Source organism: Brassica napus, chromosome C6 (genome assembly GCF_020379485.1).
Source record: "Brassica napus cultivar Da-Ae chromosome C6, Da-Ae, whole genome shotgun sequence".
NCBI classification, from domain to species: domain Eukaryota; kingdom Viridiplantae; phylum Streptophyta; class Magnoliopsida; order Brassicales; family Brassicaceae; genus Brassica; species Brassica napus.
In genome coordinates this window covers 32143701-32157934 of record NC_063449.1, presented here as the reverse complement: position 1 = coordinate 32157934, position 14234 = coordinate 32143701, and the positions used below count along the sequence as shown (strand labels likewise).

General features: G+C 32.8%; 1 protein-coding gene and 1 pseudogene across 1 annotated transcript; both read right to left on the bottom strand.

Moving 5' to 3' along the window:
• Nucleotides 1-6556: 6556 nt before the first annotated feature.
• On the bottom strand, nt 6557-8629 carry LOC106453557 (annotated as a pseudogene).
• A 2490-nt stretch (nt 8630-11119) lies between these two features.
• On the bottom strand, nt 11120-13315 carry LOC106368943 (probable N-succinyldiaminopimelate aminotransferase DapC). The gene is made up of 2 exons (XM_013809022.3): nt 13062-13315; nt 11120-12396 (listed from the first exon to the last, which is right to left on the bottom strand). The coding sequence occupies exons 1-2, from the start codon at nt 13263-13265 to the stop codon at nt 11242-11244; spliced, it is 1359 nt and encodes a 452-aa protein (XP_013664476.1). The 5' UTR covers nt 13266-13315; the 3' UTR covers nt 11120-11241.
• Nucleotides 13316-14234: the final 919 nt, after the last annotated feature.

The following is a 14234-nucleotide window of genomic DNA, read 5'->3' as shown; positions in this document are numbered from 1 at the left end:
TCCGTTAACAATTGTGTATGTGTGTTTTCCCGCTCCCATAAATTCTGGTTTACCGTAAAATTTGACCGCAACTAGAACTGGATGACATTGAATCGTAAGCTTTGAATCATACTGCCAACAACTAGTGCAAATTCTACACTCCTCTAAGTCATAGCCGGCCTTGGAACCAGAACTGGATGACATTGAATCGCTCCGAATATCTTTTATCTCTTTCTCTTTAAGCTTCATTCCAAGATCTTTGAACATCCGTGCGGATACTCTTGCAAAAGAGGCCAGATCACGAGAACTAAACTTTGAGTTTGTAGACGTTTTGGCTCCTCAACAGCTAGCTCCCGAAGCTAGTATGTTAGGACCAGTTTGAGTTTTTGACCAAAGCTTTTGATGACAAAAAAAAAAGTATATACAAATTTAAGCAAATATTTAAAGGGAGATGGTCATTTGATCTTAAACCCAAAAAAAAAAAAAACATCTTCACAAAAGAAAACAGATACAAAGAAAGCAATGTCAGCACAGAAGATTCAACTTGCTTCTTTGATCCTAACTTTTTTTCTTCTGTTTTCTCAAACAACTGGTAATATTATCTTACTCTAATTCTTCATAGTTGAATGATATAATAAAATGAGCTGGTTTATTTTCAATTGAACTTTTCAGGTAAATGTAACTATAGAAGGCCACACTCAGGCACTTGTAAGAAGGGTGACGACTGCAAGAACGTGTGCACACTGCCTTCAGAAGATCCAACTTTTCTAGCATGTCTTACTGGTCCCCCATTGTATGGCGCATGTTGTTGTTTAGTAAAACAAAAATAGTCTTGTCATTACCTGTCATAAGATTTTTTTTTTTTTTTGGTCAAACCTATCATAAGATTTAATATCAATAAAAAGTAGCGTTTGCATCGTTTTTAAATTTTTCTCTAGAGGGTCAGTTACCAACTAATTATCACCATAGTGTCTGAGTATGATTGCTTTCTCTCCTGATCTTGAGATCAGGTCAAGAGAAAAGGTTGTTACACACTTCAAGAAGAGTTTAAAATACACGTTTGCTCATAAACAACTTAGCAGACCAATCTACCTTATTGCATGATTTCTTCATTTATCAAAGTTTTTTGTACTTCTCTCCTTAGGTTTAACAACTTAACAGACCAATCTACCTTATTGCATGATTTCTACATATCACAGAGTTATGAAAAAAAAATGTTATCATTATTAAAGTTTTTTTTTGTGAAAATGCTTCTATCTTGTGCAGCAGTGAATACTGAGATCAGACTCTGCCTTCGAATTTATCGTTATTAACAAGAGGAAGCAACCCCATCTTGTTTCTTGGTGTACATTCATTTCTAGGAGCATAATACTCTGAAATCCTGGTGTAATCACAAAGATTGACTTTGTCATGTTTGTTTTGTTTTTAGTGTTTATAGAAAGAGATGATGTCAGGGGCAACTGATGAAACAAAGACAGCTGAAAATAAAACTGAAGATCTCACTAAACCATGCAGTTATTTGCATTTCAGTCACAAGATTCATACTCACATTTTTCATTGGTTTTCTTTCAAGCTTCTTCTAACTTGTTCATTCCTTTTGTGTCGATCTCATAGGTGCTTGATGAGTTTAGTGTTTGTGTTGCATTTCAGGTTTGTTTGTCTTAAATAGTTTTGCTAAATATGTCACGAAAAACAATTCTAGGTGGTTTAAACTAAAACTTTGTTTCTTGCAATCTACTGAAGTGGATGATCTAGAAAGGAGATTGGCTTGCAACGACTTATCTGAGAAACATGAAACTTTTTATCTGTAGGTGTCACCCATCATGCATCAAATGAACTCAGCTACCTTTTCTGAGAAATCAGGATAATATATACTGACGTAATAAACAAGTTAAAAATGGATACACTTTGTCTTTTAAACATCTTCAACCTTGCAAATAAACCTCATCTTGGTCTAAATCAATAGCCCCGAAGCTCCAACCAAGAGAGATCAAATTAAGAAAGGATTAATTTATAAACAATGATCAAATTAAGGATGATGACACATGATACTCTTTGATTTGATTCAATCCCCAATATCGCATTACAAGTATACAACGATAATGTTAGTTTACCTTTAAAAGTCTCAACAGACTAAACTTATCTCTTAACTCTCTCTCTTTATATATAAGTACAAAACATAAATTAAGAGAACAAATAAACATATGAGTTCGATGGAAAGAACATCTTATGATTCCTCTTTCCAACAATCTTGCTTCTAAACAAGAATCAAGCCCAGTAACTTGATTAATGTTCCTTACATACTCATAATATACATATTAGAGATATTTATGATAAACTACATCAAATATACGTTCGTATGAGCAGAAATATCAAACATACAATGATAATTTATACGATTGTTCTATGAAAATGTCCAAATTTTAAACCCAATTTGTCTATCATTTCAATTCCACTAATTTTTTTACATTCAAATAATAAACAATTCAGATATAACACTTTTAAATCAATCATTATTTTCATTGAACAATTTATAAAATAGAAAATTAAACAATCCACATAGTATAAATAATTAAATATAATAAAATGATTCTGAAATCAAACAAAAAAAATTAAAATCATTTAAAATATCAGTACGCATGCATAAATTGTGTTTCAGCCTCTCAAGATTTGAAATATAACAGAAATAAAATAATCCATAAATTTGAGTAGGAGATTTACTCTTGATGCATATATGAATACAGTTATTGTATGCATATAGATGAGTAAAATAATATTATTTTTAATACTATGTTCTGTCAAATGGTATAAGTATAATATGATTCATATATTTTAGTCACAATCCTAAATTATTATCTCACTGAAATTGGAGTACATTAAATCATACATGTATGTTGTTGGAAAAAATGTTCTGTCAAATGAAAGAAATAAAGTATTTTTCATATTTTAGTCTCGATTCTAATGAATTTTTGTTGATATTGTAGTATTTTAAATCACCGTACATGTGATTAATAATGTTTACTTTGTTTTTATTGCATTCAAATTCATTGTATATCTTCCTAACATTTAGGAACATATATCCATTTATTAAAAATTCGGCCAGAAACAACGAAGATTAATAAAAAGGTCAAAAGATCAATTTACATAAAAGTTTAAAATATTTTTGGATATGTATTCAAATTTTGCTTATTTTAAAATAATCTAAAAACAATGAATGCAGAAATTGAAATAAATCAAAATATCTTTATATGTTTCATAAATAACTTTAACTAAAACACCAAAAATATATTTAAAATTACTAAAATATATCATCGTAAAACCCAGCGCGTAGAGCTGGCAAACCCCTAGTATATGATATAGATGTAGCGTTATAACTAACAAACTAATATAATAGATGTAAAAAATATTAACAGTAAATTATTTGATAAAAATATAGATAAGAAAAAATACAACAAAAAATCGTTAAAATATAATGAAATTATGATAAAAAATTAATTAAAACTATATAATATCATGAAATAAATATGATATAAAATAGATTAAACCAAACAAATATAAATTATTATTATTAATTAGTTGATTACTGTAAATATAAATATAAAATATACTTAGTTAACTAATACTATTTGAGTAAAGTAAAAATGATTATTAACACTCTAAAATCTGTTTTTTTTAAACTACCCTATATAATTTGTTAGCAGTGTTTTTCTTAAAGTTTAAAAAAGGGAGTTGCCTTATCCAGAAGTTAAATCCGTCATTAAGGAGTTCGCACTAAAAACACTCAAATGTGGCAAGATCGGCTCAACTTAGGCCTCGATCTTAAAGAATACAGGAAGTACAATATTAACTTTTCAGGCCTTGAGTGCTAAACGCCAAACTCCCCGTCTCCATATCAGAAATCAGTTTCAAGAAATGTTGGCCAAAATTTATACGTATATTGTGAACCAACAATAATCATAATAATGTTTGTCAGTTTAAAATTCAATCATTCTTCGACTAGATTTCAGTATCAGTATTTCTGCTTCACGTTCAGATTTATTGTCTCTTCCACGAAACAATTCTTACATTTGTATGCATTGAATAATTAAAATCTTGAGAAAAACGAGTTTAGAGAAATTAAATCTCTTTTGGATGCTAATGCTAATGCTAATTAAATCTAGTACCTGCTCTAGTATGAAGATTTCTGAGGAATGTTATTCTTTATATATTAAAAGAGATGTATTGTAATAAATGCGTTCATATTCTTCATATTCTCAGTCAAGCTCTACATAAATGTGATATATTTTACAGGTTTTTTCAATATAAAACTCATATTTATGGTTCCAATAAAACTCACACTATCCGGATTTTTTGGTTCGAATCAAAATAGATAACGAATCAAAAGCTAAATTATATATATATATATATATATATTATTTTTATTGTTTACGGATAAAGTTGGGCAAATATTCATACATTTTGATTCAATTCGTTATCCGTTTTGATTCGAACCGAAAAAATCAGATATCTGTAACTCTATCAAGCAAATCAAATACTCAAATCCAATATCCGTAAAAAAAAAACAAATTAAAAATACCAATATTTTTAGAAACAAATATCCAATTCGATCCGTTATATGCATATTATACATATATTTAAATAATTATATATAAGTTATATATACTATAGTTTATATAATTTTTACAATATTTTTATGTATTAAATTTGTTATATTAGGTACTAGAATTTATATACTGTTTAATTTTTGTAATAAAATATTATTATTTTAGATTTTTAATTTATTTTAAAATTTCATTTTATTTACGGATCAAATCGGATATCTTTTAAAATTGTAAAAAAATTCAGATATCCGAGACATCTAATATCCGGGTGGTTAGAGATCGAATCGGCACAAATGCCTCGAAATACCCGGATATTCGATCCGTGTCCATCCCTATTTACCGATACAATTTGGTTTTCTTTATATGAAAAAATTCACTAATGTCTAGACCTATTTTATTTCTAATTAATTTTATTTTAAGAAGTTTTATCTTTCATATGTTATTTTCAACAAAAATATCATTTAATATTAATTAACAATATCTTTATATATTTATCAACCACTTTATATACTTTTACATACACATACATGTTCATATTGACGTGCACACCTTATAACTAAGTATTCACCACAACTGAAGTAACTAATTTTTTTGGAAGTTGAAATATTATTTTTTTAAATGTTTTTTCACTATCGACCAAATTGTAGTGAAATGATTTATCTTAATAATTTTTTTCAATTTTAAACTATTATCCGTTTAGAAACTATAATATGAAACCATGGTTCAACATCACGACTATCTAAAATTCATAACATGAAAACAAACAAATAATAGTATTTTTTTTATTATCACCAGAAAAACCAAAAACATCAAACATTTTAACCGAACAAACCAAAATAAATATTAATTTAGAATGATAGTTATATTTTAGGAGATTAAAAACCAAAATAAATAACTTAAAACCGAACCGATATCCAAATTAAACAGATTTAATGTCTCTTTATTAAAAAGTAACGGAACGCAAGACCCGTATTATTACCTAGTTTTTTAATTAAGAAGTACTCATAAAAGCAACTCCAACAGGAAAATATCTCACTTGAGGGTTCTGGACAAATAATTATATTTAAATGTAATTAAATTATTGAATTATATTTTGTTATTTTTAGAAAATTTGGACCATTTAAAAACACACATGTAGCATGAAAAATTCTGATGGGTATCTAATAACATCTGTTTTAAAATACGTTTGTGTCTCTCTCATACTTTCTTTTAAATTTTTCTTTTTTATTTATTTATGAGATATTACCTAAATTTCTGTTGTGGGAGATGCTGTAACTGTAAGATGGTTTGCGAACTGTAATGATAATGCGATTTCTTTGTTGGGGAGGTAGAACTTACTGTTGTACCGCCTTACCAAGGTTTTGTTCTTAGTATTCTATATATAATAAAACAATTTCTTAATCGATCAGATTTTCCTTCTAGTATTTGATCAAGTTCATTTTTGGTTCAGTTGTAAGTTACTGAAATATTAGTTTTCAATAAAACCATCTTTAACCCACATATGTTCTAGAAAAGGAAAAAAAACATTCATCTATAAATAAACAGAAACATAGCATCTTCTATTATAGATGAATACATTAAACAAAATTCAATATTCTAGAAAATGTTACTCTATTATAAAGAAATAGATATAATTGAGTTAGAGATAGATCTAAACTATTAAATAGCATTTAATCGGATTTTTAACGTTAAACTCCTCAGCCAAATTTGTTTTAGGTAAAAACATCCAAACTAAGTATTTAACGAAAAAGCCTCCAAACTAACTTTATTTAATGAATTAAACTCTAACAGATCATAATTACCATTACTACCGATAAATCTTTAGTTTAGGGGTTTCTACATTAAGTAAACATAGTTGAGGGGTTTTACCACTAATAATAAAAAAAAATAAAAATTTTATAATATTATTTAAAAATTAGTAACTTAATTCCAAATTAGCATTTTTAATTTTTTTTTGTAAATATATGAGTTTGATGTATTTTTAACATCAACATTATCTATGTATAAATTAAAAATGTAAAAACCAAGAAAATATAATAAAAATTATATAACGAATTCAGACGCAGTAAGACTTTCTTTCATAACTTCCGGATCAAACATATTCCAAAAGCACAAAATACTATGGCGGACAAGCTTGCACATGGTGCGAGGAGTTATCCTTCAACTATGTTATATGTCGATTCAATACTTTCGGTTTGGCTTTCTGAATCGTGCGGTCCAGTTACTTAGTTTTCGCTTATGTTGTCAAAAAAAGTTACTAATTTTTAAATAATATTATAAAAAAATTTGAATTTTTTTTATTTTTTAGATTTTTAATGGTAAAACCCTTCAACTATGTTTATTTAATGTAAAAACCCATAAACTAAAAATTTACCGGTAATATTGGTAATTATGACATGTTAGAATTTAATTCATTAAATAACGTTAGTTTGAAGGTTTTTTCGTTAAATACTTAGTTTGGGAAGTTTTATCAAAAAAAAATCTTAGTTGAGGGGTTTTAATGTTAAAAATCTCATTTAATCTAAATAAAAATTATATGTCAGTGGCTCGGATCAATATTAAAACATCAATCATCAACATATATTTTGTACAAAAAAGAATAACCAAACATGGCTTCTTCTATATACATTTACATTTGTGTTCAAAAAATAAAAATACATTTACATTCTTACTTCCATAGTAAATCTTCTCATATTTTCAAGCTCGACAGGGCTACTATAAAAAGACCCATCCCCAAAAAATAACTTGACCTACTTTTTTGTTTGTTAATGTCATCTTTACAAGTCATTTTCAAGTGTCACAATGTTTACCATCAATCTGATTTTGAACGGCTTTCACAGCTGCAACTCTAGGAGCTGTCGAGAGCTTTGTTAGCCGCAGCTACAGCCCGTACCACTGCTCATGGACCCGTCTTTGATCCACACCTTTTCTCGCCATCTCTTGAGCACTCTGCAATTACCCAAGATAAATGGTTTAAGTATAACAATGAATAACTTCCTAAAGTCTCCGCCTTTACATCCAAAACGAATGCTTTCTGGTATTATATATACATACCTGAACCGCTTTACGAAGCAGACCCGTTTCTGGAGAAAGCCGATTACCATCATCCCATTCACCGCATTCTGTATCTCCGGTTATAAATCCATACGTGCCATAGCGTTGCTTACGACCTTCGTGCCAAGCTCCTTCGTAATAGTGACCATTAGGGAAATGGTAAACACCAAACCCATGAATCTTGTCTCTAAAGTACTCTCCTGCGTGCTTATCTCCATTTCTTCAACAAGAAACAACCATAGCTCAGACATTATCAAACAAAAAATCTTCCTATGATTGTAACGAAAAATGCTCTTTTTATTACCGGAAGTGGTAAGAACCAAGTCCATGTTTGAGACCAAACTTGAATTTTCTGACATAAGAGCTTCCGTCAGCGCATGTCTGAACACCAAAGCCATGGCTTTGACCGTTAAACCATTCACCGGAGTAAAAATCTCCGGTGTAGAACCAGTAAACTCAGCAAACCATGTCTAAGTCCTTGCTAGTACTGTCATTTATACTTATCTTCGATTGATCCAATCTCCTTCGTATCTTCCGTTAACGTAATAATAGTAAACTCCACTTCCACTGCATTTGCATCTTCCTCTGTTAAAAAAGAAATCTCCATTGCTAAAGAATTGGACTCCTTCTTGGGTTTTGACCGGTTCTTGATTTGAATCTCCTATGTACCACTGAACCGGTTTCGGTTTGTGTTTGGTTCGGAAAGTCGGCTTTTTGATTGCGATTACGGTTTAGTTGATAACCGCTATGTTTAGCGACGCGAAGAACAGAGCAACGGCGACGAATATCAAAACATAGTAGTAGATTCTCCGACGTCAGAGTCTCGCCCGTTTGGGAAGCGAGTGTCAAGTGAGACCCGGTATTATTCGGATTAAACCGGTTCGATTAATTGAACCGAATGATTTACTCTGTTTTCTTCTCCTCTGTTTCTCCTCTTTCGTCAAAGTCACGGAGGCTGTGAATCGATGAACGAATCGTCGGAGATTGATTCCTCGTTAGTCTCGATTGGCTCATCTCTCACTCTCCGAACAATCTTCAGAGAGTTTGGTCACCACGTTAACCACCACCGTGCCACCCTGCCGACCATCTAAAACGGAGAAGAAAGCGATAGACTTTGTTTTCCGGTACCGGAGAATATTCACGGCGAAGCCAAAAGAAATAAGTAGAAGCTCACTTTCCCGGTTTGGTTTTATTACAATGGATATAGATTCAATACTGACCGTTAGATGAAAATCTTGACGGGTCAAAACCAAAGAAACGTAGCCGTTAGATCATGAGTAAGGGGAAGAAGAAGAAGTCCCGGTCTTGTCGGGAATATTAGGAAGGCGGACGCTTTTTAGCTTTACTGTTCCAGGCCGGCACGTGCCGCCACACCCACATCTATTTTCTTTCTTTTTTCACCCACATCTACTATTTATCAGAAAAAAACTAGTATTACAATTTAAAATTTGTTTTTTTATAATGAAATATCTCTGCTTTGAGGGAATTTTCTATATTTATATAGTAGTTGAACTGGAATTCAAGAAGAAGATTTATATATTTTCGTCTATATTCATAGTAAGTCGTACATTTTTTATTTTTTTTTTGTATAAAAGGGTACATAGACTAGAATGAATCGTGTGTAAAAGATCAACGATTTATATTGGGTACCGTTGGTAAAATGTAAACTGCAGGTAATCTAACAAAACTGACGGTCGATATAAATTACTTGCTAGAGAAATAGATATATCAATAAAGTGAATAAACATGAAAAATGGGTTTGTATCAAATTGTGAATGAAAAACTAACATATTACCAAACATCTTCGCATGGTGCACTCCGCATTACTAGGCCGCTTGTATTTTTTATAATTATCAGATACATAATATTTTATTTATTATTAGCTATATATATGTAATTAGATTAGTTCGGAGCTGACACATATCTAAAAATTTATTGAATTTTTTATCTTTCCATTGTTTTAATTTGATAATATGTTGAAGTAATAATCATGTTTTTATGATTAGATTCAGAACTTAAGATAGTTACATAAATAGTCCAACCTTAATTCATTTAATTTAAATCATTTACTACTTAATGACTTAAAACATTAATTTCAGTAAATAATGACATTAAGAACTAGGCCTGGAACTTTTATACGAGATCCGGATTCGATCCGAGATTCGATCCGGATCCGATCCGAAAATCCGGATATCCTAGCCGAATCCGGATCTGGATAGTAAAATGTTGGATCCGTCAAAGCCAGATCCGGATCCGGATATCTTAATTTTTAAGTCCGGATATCCGGATTCGTAAGTTTTATTAATAAATATTTCAAAAATAGTAATGTCTATATATAAAAATTAATTTTATTTAATATATTTTCATTTTTATAATAGTATATATAAATTTTATGTAAATTTTGTAATATTATACATAGAAATAATTAAAGATATTATATATATTTTTATTTTTAAATTATTGTTAATATTTTATATATATTAATATTATTATTTATTTATTTTAAAGATCCAAATCCGGATCTGGATATCCGCCGGATATTACAATTTTTAGAAGGATATCTGACACCCGGATATTTGTAGAACCTCGGATCCGGATAAAGATAGTAAAATTGTGGATCCGCCGGATAAGGATCCGGATCCGGATACCTTAAAATTGCCCGGATATCCGATCCATCCCAGGTATATTACGAACTACTTAAAACTTGTACCAGTTCTTAATGACTTGCAAAGGAAGAAAACGACTACCTTAAGCTAATGTCATTGGTTTAAGACCATGATTATCCCAATGGGTATTTAAGGTTCTTTTTTCTAAAAAAATAAATAAATAAATAAACCAATCGCGGATTGCCACGTGTCGGTGGAGCCCGCAAACAGTGCCAAAATCCCCAAATTATCGATCTTTATTTGGTGATTTTGGGAAGTGGTTTTTAAATTTTTGTGGAATCCACGCGTTAGTAGAATCCATATTTTTTCAAAAAACCTCCCTAAAAATCTTGCGATGTTCATGTTCTAAGTAAACAATGGAAAGATACTCCGACCCAAAATACAACAATTACAGTCTTTGAGAGAATATCCAACCTTAATTCATTTAATTTAAATCATTTACTACTTAATGACTTAAAACATTAATTTCAGTAAATAATGACATTACGAAGTACGAACTACTTAAAACTTGTACCAGTTCTTAATGACTTGCAAAGGAAGAAATAAATAAGCCAATCGCGGGCCATCACGTGTCGGTGAAACTCGTAAACAGTGCCAAAACCTCCAAATTACCGATCCTTATTTGGTGATTTTGGAGAATGGTTTTTAAATTTTTGTAGACTCCACACGTCAGTAAACAATGGAAAGATACTCCGACCCAAAATACAACAATTACAGTCTTTCAGAGAATATCCAACCTTAATTTATTTAATTTAAATCATTTACTACTTACCAAGATCCTAATTAAACTAAACAAATAAAATACATAATACAAACTCATTTAGAAAGTGAACTTACTTTATTAGCTTGCTTTGCTACAACAGTGTCTCATTTCAAATAGAACCGAAGAAGAACAACAACAATAGCATAAAAATAAGGTCTTTTACAAATGATTCAAAGCTTCAGACCACTCTTTTAAGCTTCAGCTTCATCCTCTCAATTGCACTACGCAGCGTCTCTTCATCTTTACAGAACGCAAACCTCACCAAGTTCTTCCCTTCTTCCGGATTCAAATAAAACACACTCGTCGGGATCGCAACGACCCCAACTTCTTTGATAAGATACTCACAGAACGCCACATCATCCCCAAACCCAAACGGCGTGTGATCAACCACCACAAAGTAAGTCCCATTCGACGGGAACACTTCAAACCCAACCTCCTTCAAACCCTTAACAAGAATCTCCTTCTTCTCGCTGTAGTCTCTCTTCAGCTCCGTGTAGTAAGACTCCGGCGCCTCGAGAGCCGCAACAGCCGCTGCTTGCATAGGGGTTGAAGTAGCGAACGTGAGGTAAGAGTGCGCTTGACGTATCCCCCAAGTAAGATGAGGCGGAGCGACGGCCCAGCCGATCTTCCAACCCGTTAAAGAGAAGGTCTTCCCAAGAGAGTTCATCGTCACGGTCCTCTCGTACATACCGGGGAGAGAAGCAATGCAGATGTGATCCATCTCAAAGTCGAGCTTATCATACACTTCATCAGAGAACACAATGACATCGTTCTCGATACATAGAGATGCGATGGCTTCAAGCTCTTCTCTAGTGAACATCTTCCCCGTCGGGTTGTGAGGAGTGTTCATGAGAATAGCTCTCGTCTCGCTACTCACAGCAGCTTTCAGCTCATCCAAAGGGATATCAAATCCAGGCGGGCGCAAAGTGATGCATTTCACTTTAGCGCCCGCCATGGAGAGCGTGGCCTCGTAGGAATCGTAGAAAGGCGCAAAGAGGATGACTTCGTCGCCAGGGTTGATTAGACCCAGCATAGCCGCAGCTATGGCTTCCGTGCAGCCGCATGTGACTGTGACTTCTCTCTCAGGGTCAATAACAAGACCTGTGTCTTGATGAAACCGCGAAGCTACAGCGGAGTTGAGCTCGGGAGCGCCGAAGGCACGGGCGTACTGGTTTTTACCGTCTTTGATGGCTTGGATGGCGGCTTCTTTGATGAAATCAGGGCCGTCGAAGTTGGGGAAGCCTTGGCCTAGGTTGATAGCTCCGTGTTTGTTGCCCAATATGCTCATTTGAGTGAAGATTGTAGTCTTGAACTTCTCTAAGCGTTGCGCCACCTAAGGAAACAAGGTCACAGTCTTTAGTTTGCAGCTAAGTAATATCTCAATACAAAGGCCAAAACTTGCAAAAGTAAAAACCTTAGAAGAGGTTTAACTAAGAACCATTTCAAAAGTAAGACTCATAAAACAAAGTCAAAGACCTGACAAAAAGCTTAAAGATGAAAACTTTGGTTGATTGATGATATGGGTATTATTAGTGTAAGCTGTATAAAGGCAGCATCGTGGGACCGTTACCGCATGAACAAAGTGGAAATCCAAATCGGACAAAGTAAAGAGACCAAAATATCATAAAAAGACAGCAGAACGGCAGTTAACTAGTAGTATGTTGCAAAAGCGTACACGAATTGAAACAAATCACATCTCTGTAAATTCCAAAACACGAGAATCAAAAAGTTTGTCCTTTTTAATTGTTTGATTGTTTACTCAGCAAGAAGAGATCAATTAAGGAAAAAAAAAAGACAAAAGATCAAATAGACAGAACAGCAGCTTCCAGTGTTGCAAAAGCAGATACTAATTTCAAACAATCAAAATCTCTGTAAATTCCAAAACACTAATCAAAAAGTTTGTATTTTTAAGCGTTTGATTATATACCCAACAAGAAGAAAAGAGATCAATTAAGAAACAGAGACTCCACGAAAATTGGAGAGTGAGAAAGGATTCACCTGGACGGGTCTCTGAGTCTGCTGAGTCGACTCGTTCTGGATCGGAGTTGTGGACATTGTAGCTCTGGTTTGAGAGCGGATCGAGGTGGGTGGTATCGGGGAGGTTCGTGGGGAATAAGAAGAGAAAGGGATAAGAGAGGATCTGATGAAGCTTAGTTGTCTGAGCATCACATTCACACTATGTTGTTGTGTGTCCAGGTTCATTGACTTTTCATTACCCGAAACTGCGTTTATCTTGCTTTAGGGTTTATTAATTCTTATTCGCCTCCAGCTTTAGGAATTTTCCAAACCCGCCCAAGTGTTCACGTTGGTGGGCTTTTAGTTACTACACGACTCCTGCTTCGTGGGCCTAGCCGCCTTGTTTATGGCATGTTATATTATTGCCAACGCCACCAAAGCTGGCTTCGACTCCACTTACTCTTTATGGCTTTGATGTTGGCCTTTTTGTGTCGCCAAGTTTGACAAAGCTGTATAGCTTTTTCAAGTTGAATAGCTTCGCGAATTGATTAATGTTTGATTTTTGTATATACTTTTCTCTGTATTTAATTAAAAGAAGCTAGAATTTGCTAATGTTTTACAGTTTAGTAACTATCTCTAGTGGTAACACACATGATGATGTGATGTTTGAAACCATTAAGTTCCCACTTGTCCTAAGCCCAAAAGAAAATAGTACCACTGAAGAGGAAGAGTGACTTACTCTGACGAGTCCAACGCAGAAGAAGAGAAATCAAATACTGTTATAAAAGAATTGAAATTTTATTGTATCGCGGGAATTTAAATAAGAGCGAAATTTTATATCCGCAGAAAAAGGGATAATTCTGATATGAGATAATATGTTAGAGAGAATACTTATAAAAGGAGAGAAAAGATGTTTTTGGTGTGTTTACAATTAAGCGTTTTCACTCGTATATATAAGCATAAATTTACTGTGCAAATAGTGACAGCAGGCCCCACATCTTTTATATTTTCAACATAATCGGCTCATCCTTTTTGACTTTCATAACACTCCCCCTTGGGGACCGGTGTCACTATCTGCTTTCGCTTAACGTCTTTGTTGCCTCGTTAAAAACCTTTCTCGTAAAACCCAATGGAAAAAACCATAGTAAGGTAAAAAGAGTACAACCACGTAAGCTCCCCCTCGAATAAGCAGTCATAGATCCTTCTGATGACGCA